We start from the raw sequence: 22,852 nt of genomic DNA, 5'->3' as shown, positions 1-22,852 counted from the left end.
TTGTTAATTTTTTTAAAATATATTAAAATATATAATTATTTTTTATTTATAAAATTCAAGATAAATTTATTTAAAAGGAAAAAAATAAATTTATCTAAATAATTTAATATAAAAAAATTAATATTTTTTTAATAATTATCACATAAATTTAATAAATATAATTAGAAATATTTTTATTTTTAATATTTTTCATATCTTTCTTTTCTAATTTATATATTGATTAATAAATATTATTTAGATAAATTTATTTAAAAATGAGAAAGATAAATTTATCTAAATAATTTAATATAAAAAATTACATAATTTTTTTTAATAATTATTAAATAAATTTAATAAATATAATTAAAAATAATTTTATTTTAAATGCTTTTCATCTCATTTTTTCTAGTTTATATATTGATTAACAAATATTACTTAAATAAGTTTATGTCTACACTGTCTCTTATTTATATTTTAATTTTATATTTAATATATAAATTTTTAATTTAAAAAGATAGTACCTTTAAAATTTGAAATAAAAAATAAATATTTTTTTTTTCTGGATGCAATACAACGTTCTAATTACGATCCGAGTAATCGATAAATATTTGTTATTTGTAAAAATAAAAAACAATGATATCATCGCCATTTATAATATATAAATATTAAGAAGTGAATACGGGTTACGGAGGGCACCGGGTCGAATCCGATCCATGGTCATAAAACGCTCGTAAGAGGGCACCAGCTTCTGATGAGTCGTCACTTCGGTGCCATGGCGAAGTGAAGATTCTCAAAATCGAATGCGCATCGTTTGGTTTCGAATTCTATTGAAGCCGCAGGTCTCGACTCGCGCGCGACGCATTCCAATTCCCAATTCTGAAGAGGCTGCCGCCTTCTTCAATCCTCCCCCGGGAAGAAAACCAGGTTCGGACGAGTGTTCGCTTTGCTTTATTTCACGAATCCGAGCTTAAGCTGTTGTAGGATTGAATTGCGCGTCGTGTTTTTTTTTTTTTTTTGTATCTTAATTGTGGAAACCTTCTCCCTATTGTAAAATTCAACTTAGAACGGGCTCTAAAGAGTTGACATTCAAGTTAAACTAGCGAATTCATGGAACTCTGGAGGCGTGTGTAATTTTTCGCGAGTACTGTGCATAGAGATCGATGGGTCGAAGAAAGCAACTACGGCCGCATCGGTCAGTGGGGACAGCGCAAAGCCGCGAGACTGCCGGACAGGAATCGACCGAGCAAGATGCTTCTGGACGTGCGCAAAGAGACGAACCTTTTAATGTTGGGAAACCATTTTTTGTTGAAGTTGATAGGAGCAATTGGGATTCCAGTGAGCATTTTGATATTTCAGAACTTCTCTTGACGAATTTGAATGTAAGCAGAGAGTTTTGGGGTTGTAAACTGAATGAGAATTTTTATCAAGACTCGAAGTATTCTTTGCGAATTAGGTTATGCAATGTAGACGAGTTTTTGGGTCGTATGAGGTTAGGCCATTGGCCTGTGTTACCTGCTAGTGATATATATTTAGAATTCGTGGAGAAGAGCATACAGGATGAAGCAGTGATAGTGTTCGGGGGATTTGACGGACCGGATGAGGGTGTCACCGCTCTCGTTCACCTTGCCAATCTTAAGTTTTTGACATTGAGGCCAGTTCTCGGTGTTACTTTTTCAGAGGAAACGCCATCTCTGAGGGTGAGAGTGGAGATGCTTAAGGGCGCATTCGATGCATGTGACTCTCTTCTTGACACTACGAGGCAACTTTGGAAGAAAAGTTTGATGAATGTAATGTCTTGGGTGCGGCCTGAAGTCATGACTTCAGAGGCTAGATATGGATGTTACGAGTCAGCTGGGGTAGAGTTCGGTTTACATGAGGAGATGGACAGAGATGCCTGGAGCTCGAGGAAACAGGCCAGGTTTGATGCTGCTGGATTTTATGAAGCCATCAAGCCATCGAAGTGAGTTTTCAACATTGTATAATTTTGTTTGTTTAATCCTTGGCTTTATGTTGATGGATTTTATGACGTAATTCATACAGAGAGAATCCCATGCTTGAAGATAATATACCTGACCTACTTCCCAAGCTTAGACCATATCAACGCCGAGCAGCATATTGGATGGTACAGAGAGAAAAAGGGGCATCTGAATGTTCAAGTGCCAGTGAAAGAAGTCAATTCTTGTCTGCTCTGTGTGTGCCACTGAATTTAATTGACACATGTTCGACAGTGTTTTACAATCCATTTAGGTAGGTTCTTATGATAATCGAAGACTTTGGTCTCTTATTAGTTACTGGAAATCCTATTACTAGTTATCCACTAACAATGTGCTGGCTAAGCAAATCTGGTTTTGGCACTTGCTATACCTTGGGGCTATACATCTCAATCTATCTGCTCTCCATCCTTTGCCCAACCATAGTTCTTTGGTTTCTGTATGCATGCTTTCTCTCCTATTCGTTAGGCATGTCTTTATTACATACAAGTTTAACTATTTTATTGCCACACGTCCATTTTTTATTCAGTAATTTCTTTCATTATCATCCTCCATCACATAAGTGTTGTGACATTTTTTAACATTCAACCCTATTTTCTTACATAAACTCCTATTTTTTAACATTCAACCCTATTTTATTTGATAAGCTTGATAAGACATGTAAGAAAGAGTAGTGGTTCTACTCCAAACACGCGAAAAGTAGAGTCATTATATGATCTCTTAGCCAACCATTTGTTACAATAACTTGAGTAATAATCCTTAACTTTAAGATGGAGCCCTCTAATTCTCCTGAACTCAGAAAATAATCTAGATGTTCCTATTGCACAATCCAAAGAGGTAAGGAAATGGACAACCAATTTGTATCACACCCGTTTCTTTCTTTTGTTTTTAAACTATCCTTTGTACCTATTCTAAAAATTTTAGAAGAGGCTCTCAGTGTTCTAGCTGGAGCGAGGCAATGCAAGAGAGTTTTAAACTTTCATTTTTATTCTAAAATATGTATCTATTCCTATATCCCTATCAAGAGAGTTTAAGGGTACCTGGAGGCACAAAGGAGGCCTTGACAGCAAGCTACTCCACTGTTCTGTTGCCCTTCTTGCAGTTGGGAGATCTTACATGAGCAGGAGTAGATCTGTTGGCCATGGAAGAGTCCAGAGAGAGGGGTTCTCCCCCTACTCTGACCCTCAAAGATAAGACCAGGTCTCTTGGCCCACCTTGAACAACTGAGTCAGGTGAGACCAATGAGCAGCTTCAACTAAGCCTACACTTCAGACCTCAGGCCCACTCCCCTCTTTATATCCCACTGAACTGCAGACCACCTAACCTTCACTGGGCTTCTCAACACAAATGGACCTCCTTCAATAAGGTTCCATAAGAAAACGGACTTCGATGTGTTTAAAAACTCTTCAAGTTGGTCCAAACAGTTTGAGACCAACTGTTGTCCAAAAAGGGAGCTTTCCGACTATCAGAGATAGTGGAGGACATGTTTCACACATCTGTTTCTTGAGATCCACTGCCCAAAATCAAAACCTGTTATCCTGAATGTGCAGCCTGTCTGCTCCTGTGTCCTTTCTAACCTCTCCAACCCTCTTCCAAGACACAGCTATCGCATCTTTCACTTGCTGGTGGAGCATGCAGCTAGCACCACTCACTCTTTTAATTCTTGGTTATTTCCTTCTGATCCCATCAATGTGCACAATGCCATTTAGATTTGGTGATGCTTACTAGATGCTTTTACACTATTGATCAAACTGGAAGCACATCACCATCCTGTTTAATTCATTATTAATTTAGTTGATTTTTTCCGAACAAAAGAGAATATGCCCTTTCCATTTCATATTATTACATATTTGATTGCATTACATTTTGTTTGCAGTGGTAATGTTTCATTGCATCCAGAAAGATCTTCCTCACATGTCTTTGGTGGTATTCTTGCTGGTAAGTCCTGCTATACTCTGGTGTTATTCATCACGTCTTTGGTGTTATTTCTTATTTATGTTATTAAGAGCCTTTTCCAATTTCTATTTTCTCTGGGTTTCTCATTGTTGAAACCTATATCTTGGAATTTGTATGAGTCAACATACTAGAGTAAATCCTTAATCTGGAATTCCTGTGAATTGACAGTTATGTGACTGCCTACTCCCTTCTGTCACCATTTCTCTGTATCGGCTACAGTGAACTTTTATCTCTTTCCCATAGACGTTGGCAAGTTGTGCAAGTCTTCTGTTGCCTTTTCCCTTTTTTCTTCTATTTGGTGTGTGCACGTGTTTTATTTCCACTGTGTGTGGGTTAATATCCCTACATTCTAAGTTCATTCTTATGGAAAGTAGATAAAACATGAAAGTTTGGAATATTTCCTTTACAATTGTGTGTATGACACATACCTAGCCCCAAAATGCACCAGCATCCAAGACTCCAATTTGAGATGATTTTTTCCAGTTGCTTTCAGAGTGGCCAACTATAATATAGGTCAGATTAATCAAGTAACCAGAATCTGTCACTGTTTCCATTATTATATGCCAGACAGCATACCCAAAGCAACCACAAACCTTTTATCCTTTTGTTTGGCCACTTTCTCTGTGTGATATCACAAGATCTCTGCCTTTGTTTTGGAAAAGGTGTATAAAAGAAACGGCAATTATGTATACAGCTCTAGTTTTTTCAAAGCCTAAACTGTGAAAAAAGTTTGATATATAATTTTCATCTTGCAGTCACTATTCCAGCTGAGGCATGTTATGTATGGTACCAATTAATAATCCATGATTCCTTATTCTGAAAGCAGTAGCCTTCTGCAACCCCAGTGTGAAAGAACTTGACTTCTATATATTTGCAGCTAAATCCACCTAAATTCTGCAACATCATGCAATACTTTAAGTTGCTTTTCTCTATACTATGGCCTAGTGGGGACTTAAATAGTGAAGCATTGCTTTTCCCCGAGTTTACTGTGCACAGGCAACAAATATTCCACCTGTTTGGGTTGAACTTAGAGCAATCTTCCATGTGGTTTTGACATTTTTGCGATCCTGTTAGGCAATAGATTTTTCCCTTAAAATCTTATCAGTGTCAAATAATTTCAAAACATCAAAATAGTTGTTCTGTGTTTGAGGTAGTACAATCTCTGATAGTTTTTTACAGTCATTCTATTGCAAGTTTAGATTAGTAGACCTTTATAACCATTCCGTGAAAGCATAGGAAGTGCTTACCATATTCTTAAATACTTCCAACTCACTTCTGCCATGGGCTTATTCCAATGATTTGGTATTTTTGTGGATTGAAAAAACTGAACTGCATAGTTTTCCCACCTCTTTTGCTTGGTTCCTCCATTCTAGAATGAAGATAGCCATATCTCAGAATGTTGCCTGGCTTCCAGTCATATTGTAATGATCATGTAGGCTGGATCTTGAAAGCAGTAACTTATGTGAGTTACCTGTTTACCCCTTTGTTGCATATTGTTATCTCATCATTCTGAATGTTTCCCTGATTATCACACCATGGAAAAACTGGTATGAAAATTAGGACTCCCCTACCTAGATGGCTATGCAAGGGCTTTCGCTAGGATATTGAATTTGTGATTGTCTGATATTATATGGTTCTTTTAACTAAAGCCAAAAGTCAGTCTTGCAGTTTTAGACACATGCTTCTGTGATTCAGCTTCAGAGACTGACTGATCATTCATGATACCCACAGATGAAATGGGACTGGGAAAAACAGTTGAGCTGCTTGCTTGTATCTTTGCTCATCGGAAGCCATCATCTGAAGCTGGGAATGGTATTGATGATATGATTCAAATGGCTGAGGATCAGAAAGCTAACCTGAAAAGATTGAAAAGAGAGCGCATCGAGTGCATATGTGGAGCTGTCAGTGAAAGCTCTAAGTATAAAGGATTATGGGTGCAATGTGATATATGTGATGCTTGGCAGCATGCAGATTGTGTGGGCTATTCAACTAGAGGAAAAACTTCAAAATCCAGAGAAGCCTCTAAAGGACAAGGCTGTAAAAATAAACAAACAGAAAATTCAGGAAAACGTGCTAGAAGAAACAATGACGCCAAAATAGTTGACATGGACGGGGATTATATCTGCCAGCTATGCTCTGAACTGATTCAGGCTACTCATGCTCCGATTGCTACTGGTGCATCTCTTATAGTTTGCCCAGCTCCTATATTGCAACAGTGGCATGCTGAAATTATTCGGTATTGTTCTTGCTTTTGTTCTGTTCATCTTGTATTAGTAATAGCTATCCATATAGATAGCTGACTTTTATGCAGTTGGTTATTGATATTTCCCCTCTTTTAGTCACACAAATCCAGGTTCCTTGAAAACTTGTGTTTATGAAGGTGTTCGGAACAGACCACTTTCAAATCCATCATTGATGGACATTAGTGAGCTTGTCAATGCCGATATAGTTTTAACAACTTATGATGTGCTTAAAGATGATTTATCGCATGACACTGATAGGCACGAAGGGGACCGTCGGATTATGAGATTTCAGAAGAGGTACCTGAGATCTTGTCTCTTAATATCTGTGATGATGGGCTGGTATCTATTACGTAAATGGGCTTAAATTTCTTATGTTACTATTTCATGAAAAAATCTTTCAGAATATTATTGCATGGGTTAAGTTACCTAATATAAGAAATATATAAAGACCATTAGACATTTGGTTGTTTTCAATTAGTAGAGCTTTTTGAGAATTAATGACTATATTTTGTCTTGCAGATACCCCGTGCTCCCAACTTTCCTCACCAGAATATACTGGTGGAGAGTTTGTTTGGATGAGGCTCAAATGGTGGAGAGCAGTGTTACTGCTGCAACAGAAATGGCACTGCGGCTTCATACGAAGCATCGGTGGTGTATTTCCGGAACCCCTATTCAACGAAATCTTGATGACTTATATGGGCTCTTGAGGTTCCTTAAAGCTTGTCCATTTGATGTTCAGAAGTGGTGGATTGAAGTTATACGAGATCCATATGAGGTGAAATTCTCTTTCATGTGCTCTTGAGCATGGAATAACGGACGCAGGGCATTGTACATATTCTTATATAACAGCTGCCTTTGTTTAATTTCAAGGATTTGAAGAACTCAAGCACCGCCTAAACACTAATCTGATGGATCTCATAACATTTTCTTTTTTTGGTTGACAACATATGTGATTAGTTTAGATGGAAGACCAGTGCATCCTAGTTTAGGCTAGATTGACTTGAATATTTCAGTTGAGTTATTGACGCTTTGTTAGAAGTTGTTTCTATTCATGATGTCATATTTTCTTAATTTAGATAGCTTAGGGCCTGTTTGGTTGGGCCTTCATTTTCAGTTTTCTGTGTTCATTTTCAATATTTTGAAATGAAAGTACACTCTGTTTGATTACCTGTGTTTGTTTTAAAAAAATTTCAACATTCCGGACACACCCCAAAACTTTGTCCACTTTTCAGTTCTCATTTTTATCTTTGTTTGTTTCACGCCCAGCAACACATCCTACCCCTACTATCTCATGCACTTATCTGACTTGTTGACTTGCTGCCATTGACCGATCAATGTCACCGGCAGCATCGTCAACCACTTCTGGTCTCATCCCAGGTCTCCTCTTTCTCCATTTTGCCAGCAGTTGCATCTTCCTCAACACATATTTAAGTGTATGTGGTTGATCACCAACCTTTTCTGTATGTGATGGTTACCAGGTGCAAGATTGGACTTTGGAACTTTCCGTATAATGAAGTTTGGCAACTGGTTAAGTATATATAACTACATGTTTACTGGCATCCAACTCCTAGGTTATTTGGTGGTAGGGGGCTATGGCAAACAATGTGACAAAGATTGAAAATGCAAAAAAAATGCTTACCTGTATGATATAATGCAGAGAAAATTCCCCCAGCCACATGTGCTTGCCTTTTATTAATTATTATTTTTATCTTCCCTCTCCAGAGTTTCTTGATAAATGTTCTCTCATGAATGAGCTCTTGTAGTATTTTTGAAAGCTTTAAAAGAGGTATAATTTTGGACTTTATGCTCATTTCCTAATCTTGGACCTTAGCTTTGCAGAGGGGAGACATAGAAGCTATGCAATTCACTCATAAATTCTTTAAGCAAATAATGTGGCGTTCTTCAAAAGGACATGTTGCAGATGAATTGCAGCTTCCTCCCCAAGAGGAGTCCCTCACTTGGCTCTCTTTTTCCCCAATTGAAGAGCATTTCTATCAGAGGCAGCATGAAACTTGTGTGAGCTATGCTCGAGAAGTAATTGAAGGTTTCAAAGATGACATTCTCAAACAAAAAGTCACAGGTCTTTCACTAACTTCCTACTTCACCCCTTATGAGTTGTTGAAGAGAAATGTATCTGTCCCAAATAAGGAACTGGCTTGTCAGGTTGTGTTATGCTTTTGTATTCTATGTAGGTTCCATGCTATCTGATGCTACATTTGATCCTTTCATCACCCAAGTGGAGGCTGCAAAACTGTTGAACTCACTCTTGAAGCTTCGGCAAGCCTGCTGTCATCCTCAAGTGGGAAGCTCTGGATTGCGTTCTTTACAACAATCTCCCATGACCATGGATGAGATACTATCAGTGCGTTTCTTATAAATTTTTTGAATTTATGGAACTACCGTTTCTAGGAAAAATTATCACCAATTTGTTTATTTCTGTTCCCTGGGATCTGTGTTGTAGGTTCTTATAGGCAAGACCAAGGTGGAAGGGGAGGAAGCTCTCAGGAAATTAGTTGTTGCATTGAATGGGCTAGCAGGAATTGCCGTAATCAAACAAGACTTTTCGCCAGCAGCATCACTTTACAGAGAAGCACTAGGTTTAGCCAAGGAGCATTCAGAAGATTTCCGAATGGACCCTTTATTAAACATTCATATTCATCATAATCTTGCTGAGATACTCCCATTGACTTCAGATTACTTGCAACATTTAGATTCAAATGAGCAACCTCCTGAAAGCTCAAAACGCAAGGCCTCCAGTGTTTCTAATTATGAAGATTGTGTTCAATTTGATGGAAAGAGATCAAAGTTAAGTGGAGAAGACTCAGATTGCGCATTTACTGCTGAGAATTTACCCAGGTTTGCATCTGGCCCACTCACTCATGTTAAAGAATGTGACCAGAAGGCCCATAGAGATTCCAAAACTTTTGATGATGGATATTTGAGGACAGCATGTGAGAATCTGAAAGAGAAGTTCTTGTCTGTGTTCAATTCAAAGTTGTCCCTGGCCCAGCAAGAGTTCAGAAAGTCACATCTCCAGGTAATTTTGTCACAGCTGTTCCATAGGGTGTGAATAAATAAATATGTGGTGGTTCTTTGGTGTGTGGTACAATAGGCGTTATATTACATAGATGACATGTCATGGATGCAAGATTACTACAAAACATTTATTGAGCACCGTGAATATTGCATATTGACAATGTATTTCCATTGCAATATATGTTGCATGTGGTATTTGTCATGTTCCTAAGTGCAATAGAGGGCAATATTGCAATAAAGATATAATATTCATTCTTGCTACAGCCAGTCGCTTAGGATTTCTGTCACCTTTGTTGAAGGAAGGATTGAGTACTGGAGTTTGTGCTGCAACAACTCCTAGATCTGACACTTTTACATTGCTGCATGTAAAAGCATTTGTGGATATTGTTGCGAAGGGTGATGAAATATTCAAGGACATGAGAACCACTACAAATTTGTTATGTATACAGAGGTTTTTCAAAACTTCTCCATCCAAGCTGTGGAAGAGAAGGAAAAAGCATACTAGGAGCTGTGGAGGTTTGGCATTTCTTGGGGACAAAAAATGTTTCAATGCGGGGGGAATTGTCATGTTCCTAGGGGCAATAGAGGCCAATATTGTAATAAAAATATAATATTTGTTAGGATTACAGTTGTATTGCACATGGGTGCAATGGCTATGAGGCTATAAATAAGCCACTGGTGTAGGAGGAGAATTATATTTTAATTGTTGAATGAAATATCTCATTTCCCTCTCTTGAATTCTCTCAATCTCCCCCCAATTTTTCTCTAATCTCTCTCTTTCTTTCCCTCTCTGTTCTGTTCTTTCCTAACTTCCTTCTATCTCTTCCAATCTAACTTCCCAATTCCTTCCAATTACCTTTCAAACCTATCATGAACCCTAGGTTCATGACAGTATTATTTATTTATTATTTTGATGAGCCTGGTTTGCCTCCCATTATATTTATATTAATACTAAAGAGATGCTTATACCCATATAACTTGTACATAGGGTGTGCAGTCTGGTTTGGTCTGGCTTGGAAGACTTTATAAACCAAACCTAGCCTAACCTCTTTTTAGCAGTCAAATCAAACCAAAACCAAAACATAAAATTGTGTATGGCCCAGTTCAATCTGTGGGTTGGACAAAGAAAGGAAGATCCTTGTTCCTCCCTTGGCAAGGGTTTGTGTTTCTGCTCCTTAGTTTAGGGATATGAGATTGAGGGTTTGTGTCACAAGTTTATATTGTTTTGGGATATGCATTTTTACAAATTTGTGCCCCTAGTTGGTTGAGTTTGGACAAAACTAGCACACCAATTGCTCTCCTCATTTATAACTATCTGAGAAACATTAGGTCACTGTGAAACCAATTGCTCCCTACTGCAACAACTTTTGCAAAGATGAATTGGATTCTGTCCTGGTGGAGGACATTGTCCAAGCATTGACAATGTTTTCTGATGACCCATTTCTCCTATCCCCTAGAACTGTTAGCTACCATGTAGAGCTACACTGAACAAAGAAACATTGGAGAATGAACCCATTGGGACCACCTCCTATTGTCTACGAGGAAGCTTGTTCCACTTTAAGAAATATCTCACATACAAATTGTTAACATGCCTGTAGAATGGTCAAATTAAATCTGGGTTGCTTTCTATTAATATTCCTTTCTTTTAAATGGAATATCTCATTTTCAACTTTGTTGATGAAAATTCAAATTTAAGATCTAAAGTGGGTGAGCTTTACCTGTGTCCTCACCCTTTCTTCTTCTTTTATGGATTTGCTGTGTATTAAGTTACTGAATTATTTTTAACATTCTGTTGCTTTGATTTTTTTTCTTTCTTTTTATCCTTTTTAAGGTTTGTAAGGCATTTGATGATAGAAAGAATCAGGATATTTGGTGGTTGGAAGCTCTTCATCACATTGAGCAGAATAAGGATTCCTCAAGTGAGTTGATCAGAAAGATTGGAGAAGCTATCTCCAGTAAATTAAATGTTTCTAGGACCTCAAAAATTGCTTCCTGGTTAGTGATCATTTTGTTTTTTTCTTTTCTTTTCTTTTCCATATTACTTGTTTGCTGGTTGTAAGGAAATATATATATATTTGGGGGGGGGGGGGGGGGGGGGGGTTTGGAGTACCTGTATTTTTGGTTTAAGCTCCATAACTTGGATTTATGGTAGTTCTTGGTAATTTGATTTTTAGCTGCCCAAAAACAAAAAATGAAACCAAAAGTTTTACTTGATACCTTGGGAAGAGGTGGTGCTTAAATGGACATGCATAGATCTTAGCCCCATCTTGCCAAGTAGATGTTTTAATAAACAGATAGCTGATGCACTCTTTTAATGCCTAGATTTGTTCACTTTGTCTTATCCTGATTCATATGGTAACTTGGGCTAGTACTTTGGCAAGTAATGGTAAAAAGGCCTTGCTTAGTTTTCTGAAAGAACTTAGCAGTTAAAATTATTGAATTGAATTATTTTTCATCTACTAAATTACTTGCACTATTTTGTAGTCCAGCTTTCGAAGCATAACTGCTCTGAAGTATTACATCCAGACTGGTTTGGATTCACTAGAAGATTCTAGGAAAACTTTGCTTGATAGACTTGTGGAAATTGACAAGACAATGGAAAATCCAAGAGAGGAGGACATTGAGCGTGTGAGATACTGCCCGAACTGCCAACCTAATGTAGATGGTCTTATATGTGTTCATTGTGAGCTAGATGAATTATTTCAGGTATCATATTTGAACTCTGTCAAACTGAGTTTTTCAAAGCAAATTAATTTGTAACACAGGATGATGGATCCCCTTATCATCTCCCAACTTTCCTTATCCAGGTCTATGAGGCTAGGCTCTTTCGTCTTAACAAAGCTCATGATGGAGGGTTCATTATATCCGTTGAGGAGGCAGTGGAGCAGCAAAAAAGGAAGTCTGCTCTGAACCGTTTTTATTGGGCTTTGTCGAGGCCTGATAAAAATTCAACTTCATCCAGTGCACAATATGAAGATAATCATGTAGGGAAGAGGGATGTTGGGGAAAAAGTAGTGGTATTTACTTTATCTCATCTGCTTCTCTGTGTTGTCAAAAGGTGTTTCATTTTTTCTCCTTGCAATTCATACTTATGTAGATCCTTGCATCAGTTTGAGATCTTGAAATTCCTTCACAGTTACCTCTGAGGGAACTATTTCCTTTTCAGTTGATCACTGTGGCAAACTCATTTCAGTTTTGCCACTCCTGTGAACTGCTATCACCTTGTTCTATTAATCATTGTGGCAGAGTTTTCCTTGTTTTGTTTTGGTGCTGTCTTCTTCTGTATCCTCTATAATGTTTTGCTACATGCTTGATGCTCATATTTAAGTGACTGAGTTAAAATTTTGAGTCAATATCAAGAATTAGTTGAAGGCATGTCGTATGGTTGGAAGGTGTCAAGTCTTCAAACGTTTACCGCATATGTGCTGAAAGGTGTCAACGCTTGTGTTGGTTTTGCTATTTTTGGGTATAGATGTTTCATTATTATTTTTATAGTTTTTGAAAACCCAAAAAGATATCTTTTTTTTTTTTTTTTCACTTGATTGAACCTGAATATTTTGCTAGTTGAATGCAGAGATATGAATGAATAGTCCCAAAAGTTCTTTGTTGTATTGGTTTAGCAAATCTTAGTCAATGGCCAATGCTTGAAGATGTGTTACAAGATTATTATTGTGTGCAAAAAATGTGTGGTTTACGTAGTTGAGCTAAACATTTGGGGTTGTGATTTTGGTCTAGTTATACTTCATCAACTCTTTGTGAGACTTTTACTTAGATCTATTATTGTACCCTGACAAGCCAGGCCTTTCTCTCATTTTCTCTTTATGTATTAGTATTGGGAAAAGGGTTTTGATGAGATAGCATGATACCCACACGCATTCTAGTTATAAAATAAAAAGGTTTATTTTAAGTGTGAAACTGGAAAAGGCTAATTTTCACTTTTTGATTGAAAGCTGTTATGCATTGGTGTATGTTTGAAGTCTTTAATGTTTGGTTCAGTAGCTTTGTGGTTTGGATTTGAAGATTTTGGTAGTAGAGTTTTGGGTGCTTGAGCTTCATTTAATTTTCAGTACTTACTTTCTTTACTCGAATGACTTTGCTAAAGCCCTATGCTGGTCTTGTTAGTGCTAGTGTAGATCATTATCAATTTCCTATTTTTGATAAACCATGGCATAGAATTCTGGGGCTTTAATATTCAGGTTTTATTTTCTCTTCAATGTCTCTGTGCATGCTTGATGTTGATAAATTTTTGATAGCATGGAGCACTGTTTGTTGCATAAGTGGGTGAAAGATATCCATTGTGCAAGGACATGCGTGCTTGAAGAGACTTTCCAAAGAAAGCTCCAAGCTATTGTCAGATCCTCGGATCTGACAAGGGATCGTTTAGGTAGGATTAAGAGTTAGAGAGAATTTGGAGGGAGAGTTTGGAAGGAAGGGAGGAAACAGGAAGAAAGAGGGAGAATGTTAGAGAGAAAGAGAGAGAGATAACAGAAAAGACTTCAATTCATTTCCCAACCTGCTTTCCCTCCTCTAGCTATGGCTTATTTATAGCCTAGCAATACATCTATCCGGAATGTACAATCTGGTAAAGCACAACCACTAACAACTAAGTACAAGCAGCAAGCATAAGAAAAGAAATACAATGACTCTACGACTCTTCTGCCCCTAGGAATGTGACAGCTATATCCTCTACTTCCAACAAGATAGCTAATTCATAATTTTTGTGTAGTATTAGGGGCAAGTAAATTTCACATTTCAGAGCTCTGGGTTCAGTTACTAGCATTGAGAGTTTTTTACTAGAACTATCTTAGTTTCTTGGAAATGTTTTTGGCGTGCAATGCTTCTGGAATTTCTGCTTCAGATGTTTTGAAGGCCATTTGGTCACCTTTAACTGGATGGTAAAAATGACACAACATTTTAAATATTTTTTATGTTGATAGGTCTCAAGATCTCCATCCGAACTGGAAGTTGTTCTTGGGATTGTAAAGAACTTCTCCAAGGCTCTGTTAGGTCGAGATGGTACTGAAACAGCGAGCAAACAGCTAATGCTTCTTGAGGTATGGCAAGAAACTTCCTTTTTAAGTTATAACATCAGCTACATCAAGCATTTTATTATTTTCCATTAGAAGGTAGTTGTACTGACTTGAGTTTTCTATAAAGAGGAAGTGTGGCGGATGATGGAATAAGTTTGACTTATTTAAATATTTTGCATGCATACTTGTCTTTTATGAATATGTTGCTATGCTGTCTGTCTTGTCTCCTTTTCTTTCTGACAAGTATCTGTCTTGTATGTGCATGCCGGATTTACTGAAAACATCAACTGTAATTCATATTCTCTTTTACTTCTCTCTTAATCTTCTTGTTGGTGCAGTGCAGTACCCTAAAAAATTGTAGGAAACAGTGCCATCTGACTTGCAGGAATCTTATTTATTTATTTTTTTTATGACTTGGTTAAGGGCATGCGTAAGGAATATGCACAAGCAAGATCCTTAGCAATAGCACAAGCTCAAGTTCTGCGTGCTCATGATGAAATAAAGATGGCAACCTCACGGTTGCGCCTTCGGGAGAATGATGACGATAAATCCATCGATGCCTTAAGTCTAGGAGAACTGGAAGCAGCTAGTGTTGAAAATTCTAGTGATAAGTTCCTAGCTTTGACCACCTTATCACGTATAAAAGGCCAACTTCGCTATCTCAAGGTACCAACTAAGATTTGTTTGTCATGCTCTAATTTTGGCAGTATTAATTATGTATGTTGAATTATCAGTTGCTTAAAATCACAGAGAGTTGGTTTGTGGAGACAGTTTAGAGCAAAGTGATAACTGAATGGGAATAAAGTCTTCAAGCCCAACACAAAGAGTGATACTATAATCTTTTGAAATTATGTCGTAATTTGGATGTACATACATGTATTTTTGTGTTATTCCAATCTCGAGCAGGTCATATTTTGATCTTGTTGCAATTTTGTCTTCCCATTTTCATGGTGCCCAATTCCAGAATCTACAAATCAGAAATGTGTGTTCCACCTGCCCAAGCAATGGATTATGCTGATTAGCAATGTTTGGGCCTTTTAACTTATTTTTGAATCACCTATGGAGGCTTAAGCTCCTTTTTCTTTTTTCTTGTAATTCCCTGCAAAGTTTTCCTCGCAGATGTTGGTTTACACATCGTAGGCTGCCTGAGATGTGTATATATATTAAATTTGTCACCTATGTTTATATTTCTTACTCTTTTTTGGTGTATATATATGAAATTTGTCACCTTTGTTTTTACTTTTTCTTACTCATTACTGTTAGTGTTTTCCAGGGTTTGATACAATCTAAACAAAAGATGCAAGTAGAGAATACAAATTGTCCATCCTTAGATGAAGTTGCAATGGTCTCTTCCAGTTCTACTACTGAAGAGGAAACGGGTTCAGTAGTTAAAGCTGATGAAGAAACATGCCCAGTTTGTCAAGAAAAGCTCCAAAACCAAAAGATGGTTTTTCAATGTGGCCATATTACTTGCTGTAAATGTGAGTTCTTGTCACCCATAACTCCCTCGTATTGTTCTCCAGTGGCTACAAAAGCCACGTGATGGAAGAAAAGAAAAACAGTTGGCTTCTCATAATGGCTGCTCCTGACAATGCATTTGGATTTATAAAAATATATATTTTTTATTATTTTGTTCTTTTCTAGTATGGTAAGCACCATTATTTATGAACTCATGTGTTGAGGCCACAATAGAATATAATATGAGGGATTTTTTTTTATAAATTTAGAGTTTAAATAAATAGGAGATAGATTTGAAAATATAAGATAAATCTGTCTCTATCTTTATAGAACAATTATCTTTAAAGTTTTATAAATTTGCCTACTTTAGAGTTCTATAAATACAATTATCTCCCTATATTGTTCCTTCTATAGGTGTAGGCCTTATGGCTGAGCCATTATTTTATATTTTATTTTCTTACACGGTATCAGAGTAGGAAGATCCAAGCTGATCCCATTTCTCTTTTGCAAGTCTTTGCACTTCTCCATCAACTTTGATCACTTGCCCTCTCTCATTGTAAAATCACTTTGTGCTACTAAGGCATTTTATTGCATTTGATGCTGAATTTTATCATTTGTAACCACAAGTTTGGATTACATCATGAACCTTGCCAGTCATAGTTTTGTGTTGTGTCATAAAACACATTATGGCCTTCAATGCCAGGGTTATCATCAAAATCTGACCATAAGTGCTGGATCACATTTTAAATTCTTGCAAGCTACTTTCTCTACCAGTAGCATGGTGCATATGACAAAATTTGGCTGTCACATGATTTAGATTGAAGATGAAAGTTGAAAATTGATGTAAAATTCTTATTTATTATTTTAATATTCTCAATTTCATTCACTAACTTTATGCACGAGCAGCAATAGAATTGGGGGGGAAAGGGAGATGGAATTCCAAGATAGGAATTCCAGTTCATGCTCATCTTGAATGTTAAGTTTAAAATAAATAAGAGGTCGAGTAAGCTATGATAGAGATAAGTGTTAAGTTATATATTTGAGGATAATAGATAGGTTCATCTTTATTTCTAGACTTCTATAACTATGGTTGTATCTCTGTATTGCATAAAGTTAAGCTAAATGAAATAGTGCTATTATGGTTCTAGCGTAGATATATGCCTTAAGGCCAAATCACATATATTCTTATGCCTTCACTCTCCATTTCTTAATCTATTTTTTGTATCTTATTTTCTTACTTGTTTAGCACATTCTTGCACTGTGACTTTTAAATGGATCTCTTCCAGAAGACAGCTGTTCTAAGTGCTTTTTCCCTTTCGATCCAAGGAAGTGAATTACTAGTAGCTTTTCTACTCGGTTATGATAATAATATTTCAACAGCTGGCTAAATTTTTTAAATGCCTAACATGAATGTTTTGGTTGTCTCGTGACCTGCTAATTTACATTCATAATATGTGGTGCAATTAATAACCCTTTTCTCATAGCAGGAAGAATAGGGAAGCAACGCATCTGTATTATGATTTGGTTTGCATGGATGATGACACCCGAAAACTTCTGGATTAAGTTTTATTTATAAATTTTGAGTAAATAAGAAGTGTTTTGTCACTTACTGAAAAATTAGATCTCATCTTAAAATTATTTCTCTATGCATTGGCTTTTTTGCCCGCCCTTAATAAGCCAGTTAGGAGAACTATTTGTTCCATCTATTGGCTTCCCTGCTCTGAATTATGACAGAATAGTTTGCATGTATCATCCTCTGCTAAATACTGGCAAGTATCTATTTCAGGTTTATTTGCAATGACAGAGCAAAGATTCAATCATCATGGAAAGTTACATCATAAATGGGTGATGTGCCCAACCTGCCGACAACATACTGATTTTGGAAATATTGCTTTTGCTGATGATGGACAAAATAAGTCAGACAGTGCTCCCCAGGGTTGTGAAAACATTGAAGCTTGTGTTACTGTTCATGGTTCATATGGAACAAAGGTCACTTTCCTATCTAATTCTATATAACCAATGTATATCCTAGAAATAACATGCATTGCATGGCTATTACGGCACATACAATATATATTGCTATATGCTTTTGACTTTTTGATTTGCTCTGTGAGTATGCTTCTGTCAGCATGCATGCTTATTTTGTCTCCATATGGCTTTTTCCTGATCCCTTAGGTCTCAACGTGGTTATGGTTATTTGTTTGAGTCTCATGCTTTTATTTGTGTGGTGAATAGAATCCTTGTTGCTTTTCTACATTGTGCTTTTCAGTGAATCTACTATTATGCTAGGTTTCGTGCCTACTTAACCAATTTACAACAAATTCATCCAACATTGCATCCACTATGTTGTGGCCTACATTTCCACCACCAGTCATTGATCATATTATAAATCCACTTTTCTGCATTAGGTTCCTTCTCTGTTTTAAATGTCATCATTTAGGACAGTGGTTGTTAATTTACTATCCTATTTATTGATTTATTTATTCTTATGTTGTGGATGGTTTTGTTCTAAGATTGAAGCAATCACGAAGAGAATCCTGTGGATCAGTTCTACAGATCCAAGGGCAAAACTTCTTGTTTTCTCCAGTTGGAATGATGTCCTTGATGTGTTGGAACATGCATTCACAGCTAACAGCATAAGTTACATCAGGATGAAAGGAGGCAGGTAAGATCAGAGAAGGGGTTTCTATGGTATTTTAGTTTATGCTGATTGTGTTTGTTATTGCTTTAATTGTCATTCAGCTCTTTAAAGGAATGTAAAGAAAAAAATAATAAGGAAAAATAAGATGCCTATAGAACATAATTTTCTCTTATTTTCAGATAGGATAGGTTCTAATGAAATATAGATTAATTTTTTTCAACTATAAATACAAGCCAAAGGATTGTAGTTGTGCTTGCTTAGCGGAAAATTAATCAGTGATTACTCGATATTGAATAGTGTGCTCCTTTCTTGTTTGCCTGCAGTTTCATTCACAATTGGAAAAATTCATTTACATTTGCACTCTGATTAGTATGTTCCTATGCCTCTGATGTTACTGTATTCCTGCACAGCTTACCTTAAAAAGTTTGTGCATTTACTCTACTGCAGTTCATTAATTGTGGTTGACTATTTAAGCTGGAGCATGGAGAAACCTCTTATTTCCTCAATGAACTCTGGAACTGTTTGCCCGTCTGTTTGTCTGGCATTTGCCTAAGATGATTATGAATCTCTGTGACATATCTCAATAAAGGCCACAGGAACTGGAACTGTAGGCATAGAAAAATCAGGGATGATGTTGAGATTTACAATTGAAATTGTCAGCTGGCTACCAATACCAATTCCCCTTCTCCAACCCCCCACCCATTCGAAAAAATAAAGAAGCCAAAAAAGTAGGGGGGCGAAAATATGCACCCTTCCCGCCCAATACCAACCCTGGTAGGCCCCCTTATCTTGCAATTACTGAGATGATGATGAAGGTTTGACAGAGAGAGAGCAAACATACTAGAGGCATCAAGACGGGGAAGGTGAAGAGAGAGAAAGCAGGAGAACAGGGAGTGGAGTCTCCATGGCTGGCACATAGTAGAAGTGATGTAGGTGAAGTACAACTGGACAAGTAATTTAAAAAAGGTGAACAGTGCATATCAATGTGTGGCTGGAATTAAGAAGCCGTTAATGAAAGCCATAGTTATCACTTCTCAGACGCACCTATTCAGAGAGCCTGCTAAGGAGGCAAAGAACAAGACCTTCAAAAGGTTTCCAGTCTAAGGAAAGCTTGACCCTTATGGGAAAGCCCTCTTTCTGTCTCTCCCTCTCAATTGCATCAACCTAAGGAAGCTTGACCCTTATGGGCCATGCACACAAAACTGTAGAGGATCACAGTTATTGCCAATTCATCTGACATCCTGAGTCCTTCTCTTGACCTACATGGACATGGTAACACTCTGGGGTGTCTGAGAGGTGCCATCTCTTCGAAGTTTTGTTGGTCCAGCATGTTGCAAAAGTTTTTTGTTCAATAAGATGAATGCATGCCCCTCAGTGATGGACATGATCTCTACTATGATGTTTGAAGGTAGCGTCCCTATTTATGTGCATAACATGCCTGTGGCACGTGGTCAGTGCATAAGTATCTGCAGAAGAATATGTATTGTGCGTGCCATTTTCTAGCCATGTATATTGGTACATCCATGTTTCGTGCTATGATTGTTCAACGCACATATTATGTGGCTGAAATTGAAGAGGGCAATGTATTCTTTGTGATGTTATTGCTGTGAGGCACACCACTAGCATCGGAGCTTTCTTGTGGTTCTTAAGACATTGGAGAATGGATTGAGACTGCATGTAGGTTTTTTTGGAGGATGTTGAGATGAGCAGATAATTTTAAGCATATGTGAGGCAAATGGATGGGATGGAGTTGGTCTGTAGTGAAAGAGGGAGGGGAAGACAAAAAGACTTGATGAGAAACCTTAATGACAGAGAATATAATGTCCTTGAAAAGGATGTGGCCATGGATAGAGGTGGCTAGTATCTAAGAGCTTACATGGTAACTGGGAAGATGGAAAAAAATTAAAATCTTCCTTGTCCAACTAAACCAAGCAGAGTCCCACAATATTCTATCAACACCAATTTAAGTTACATCAGGATACTGATTTGCAACTGCATTTCACTATAAGTAAATGGTTTTGCTGCTATACTATTTCCATTGCACATGCATAAAATAGGAGGAAAATCTGAAATTAGTGCACATGCATAAGATAGATGTATAATCTCTCTACTTATCAAATTGCCCCAATCAGTTGACTTGATTATCTGATAGATGAAAAGTTTTCCTTTTCTGGTACTAGGAATATTAACTGATTACTGGGCTTTTAAATTCTGAAAAATTATGTCTAAAGCTTATGGTATTCAATATACAGGAAGGCCCAATTTGCCATCAGTCACTTCAAAGGACAGAGCTGTGTCAAAGGAATAGGTAAGGTGCATAACCAGCAAGCAGAAACCAGCTCTGTTAGGGTGTTACTGTTATTAATTCAACATGGAGCCAATGGCCTCAATCTTTTGGAAGCACAGCATGTTATTCTTGTAGAGCCACTACTCAACCCAGCAGCTGAAGCACAAGCTGTTGGTCGGGTCCACCGCATTGGACAGGAGAACAAGACAATTGTTCATCGCTTCATAGTATGTAAATCTTCTGTGTGATTTTTTATTTCTGGATGATGCTAATCGAGATGCATGCATTATAGGATCACCATTTTGCATGGGCATAAAAAGATTGCTTCCTTACACTACTTGTAGCTATAACTCTGATCAAACTGGTGTTTTTTGTAGCTAAAATGTGTCCCACCAATTTGATTGGTTTAGTGAACTAAACAAATTGATTAAGGGGCAATTAGAGTAAAAGAAGCACCACTCAGTTTCATGATATATGATGAATTTGAGATTCCTGAATGGACCATGCTACTTGTTCATCAAAGGCTACACCTTAGGCTACACACGCGCACACAAATGACTAAAATATCTCTCGCGTCTCACCGCCTTGGGTGAGGGTATTTTTGTCATTTTAACTGCATTGTGTAGCCCAATGTATAGCCCAAGAAGTACAAATAGCATTTTTCTTTCTGAATATATATATTGCAAGTTCTGTGCCACAAGGTTTTTATTTCGAATGCAACTCAGAGCCTATTCACTTTTCATCCTACATACATGAAAGTCAACTATGCCCTGTTTACCTCTTCATCTGATTCAGGGCTGGCAAGGTAGATTGCTGGGTTAACTTGTCCAATTAACTGAGAATAAAACTTTCTGTGGTATTCTTCTGCAGCAGTCTGGAATGATTAAAGGGATTCTTTCTTTTCTTCAACAATATGCTTCCATGATTTTTCTTCTATCTTGCCTTTTAGTTGTGAAGTGGTCCTCGAATCAACAATGTTCTAGTGTTAGTCCAGAGGATTGGTGATGGATTCTCTGTTTAGAATAACCCCTGAGATTCTGGTTCTTTTGAAATTATTTAAACTGGAGTATACATATGGATGGCTAGTTGGGCTCCTGAGAGAAGTATTAACCTTCCAACTCTATGTTTGTTTCATAGGTGAAAAATACAGTTGAAGAAAGTATATATAAACTCAACAGAAGCAGGGCTATGAGTTCGTACATCAGTGGAAACACAAAAAATCAAGATCAACTTGTCTTGACACTTAAAGATGTGGAGTCTCTATTTGCGGCCACACCCTCAACTGTACCAGAAACCGATGAAAAGCCAACTGGAAGCTTGATGCATTTGCCGCCTGCCGTAGCCGCTGCCATAGCTGCCGAGAAGAGACTAAAGGAGCAGACTGGAAAGCCAAGTTGATTTCAAGTTCATTTGCACTACCACATCTGCTAATTGTGTTACTGCAGTCAACAAGCCGTTTTTCATGATGAGCTCGGTGTAGATAAGCCGCGCCATCAAATTAATTATCAGAAGGGGTGACAAATGGAGCTAATTTTTTGGCTCACCAGATCTGTTTAGAGGCTTGAGCATGGCAGTGTCGTCGTCATGCCGTATGGTCCTCCTGCTTGGCTAATTCATCGCCAGCATTCTTGTAAACAAATTTGTTGTATACATGTTTGTAGTCATAGTTTAGGTAGTTCATAGTATAAAATTTGATGGATCAAATATTATGAATTCTAGACTTATGTAATTATGGTTTAGGTGCCAGTGGTTCATTTAGACCTAGTGCAGTCATCTAATTTGTTGGTTTAATTGATTATTCTTCACAGTAACTCCGTTTCTCTTTAACAAAATAATGTTCTTACCTTGCCGTTTCTATTTATTTTATGTATTTAATTTATCTCTTTGAGCTTTGGTCTTAAGATACCAATCGGGTTTTTTCGGATTCTTTTATTCTATAATTCCATTATTATTTAATCCAAAAACTATCCTGGAAGTGCACAACAAGATTTTTACGCAATTACAGAGCAATCCTACTCAATTAGGCTAAATGACCAATAAAAATGTCGTCCATATTATATATTTTTTCTAAGCTTTTAAATTTATCAATTAACTACTTGCATTTTAAAAATTGTTTACTCGGCACATCATCAAGATCTTATTAACTCTCCAATTATTCCGGTAGAATACAATTGAAATAATTTTTGGACATGTTTTAAAAATGCATAACTAGAAACTACTCTCTACAGTTA

At 37.0% G+C, this 22,852-nt stretch overlaps 1 protein-coding gene across 3 annotated transcripts; it reads left to right on the top strand.

Moving 5' to 3' along the window:
* The first annotated feature begins 723 nt into the window (after window positions 1–723).
* On the top strand, window positions 724–22,485 carry LOC127807364 (uncharacterized). Of its 3 annotated transcripts, XM_052345166.1 has the most exons (20): window positions 724–903; window positions 1,043–1,939; window positions 2,020–2,226; window positions 3,847–3,908; window positions 5,658–6,162; window positions 6,266–6,466; window positions 6,689–6,944; window positions 8,009–8,249; window positions 8,362–8,531; window positions 8,631–9,206; window positions 11,037–11,200; window positions 11,695–11,911; window positions 12,013–12,222; window positions 14,143–14,259; window positions 14,659–14,901; window positions 15,509–15,716; window positions 17,480–17,682; window positions 18,207–18,358; window positions 20,587–20,848; window positions 21,759–22,485. In XM_052345166.1, the coding sequence occupies exons 2-20, from the start codon at window positions 1,140–1,142 to the stop codon at window positions 22,017–22,019; spliced, it is 5,055 nt and encodes a 1,684-aa protein (XP_052201126.1). In that variant the 5' UTR covers window positions 724–903; window positions 1,043–1,139; the 3' UTR covers window positions 22,020–22,485. The 3 variants fall into 3 exon arrangements, with proteins under 3 accessions (XP_052201126.1, XP_052201120.1, XP_052201128.1); XM_052345160.1 differs by having other exon boundaries at window positions 724–1,939; XM_052345168.1 differs by lacking the exon at window positions 6,266–6,466 and having other exon boundaries at window positions 724–1,939.
* The last annotated feature ends 367 nt before the right edge of the window (window positions 22,486–22,852 follow it).

Source organism: Diospyros lotus, chromosome 1 (assembly GCF_014633365.1).
Source record: "Diospyros lotus cultivar Yz01 chromosome 1, ASM1463336v1, whole genome shotgun sequence".
Classification (NCBI taxonomy): domain Eukaryota; kingdom Viridiplantae; phylum Streptophyta; class Magnoliopsida; order Ericales; family Ebenaceae; genus Diospyros; species Diospyros lotus.
This window is presented reverse-complemented; position numbering and strand designations above follow the sequence as displayed.

Excerpts from the sequence above, each read along its gene's own strand:
- LOC127807364 (XM_052345166.1), top strand. The coding sequence starts at position 1,140 with ATGGGTCGAAGAAAGCAACTACGGCCGCATCGGTCAGTGGGGACAGCG. Across the intron at positions 6,163-6,265 it reads TGGCATGCTGAAATTATTCG|TCACACAAATCCAGGTTCCT; the intron begins GTATTGTTCTTG and ends CCCCTCTTTTAG. Across the intron at positions 11,912-12,012 it reads AGCTAGATGAATTATTTCAG|GTCTATGAGGCTAGGCTCTT; the intron begins GTATCATATTTG and ends TTCCTTATCCAG.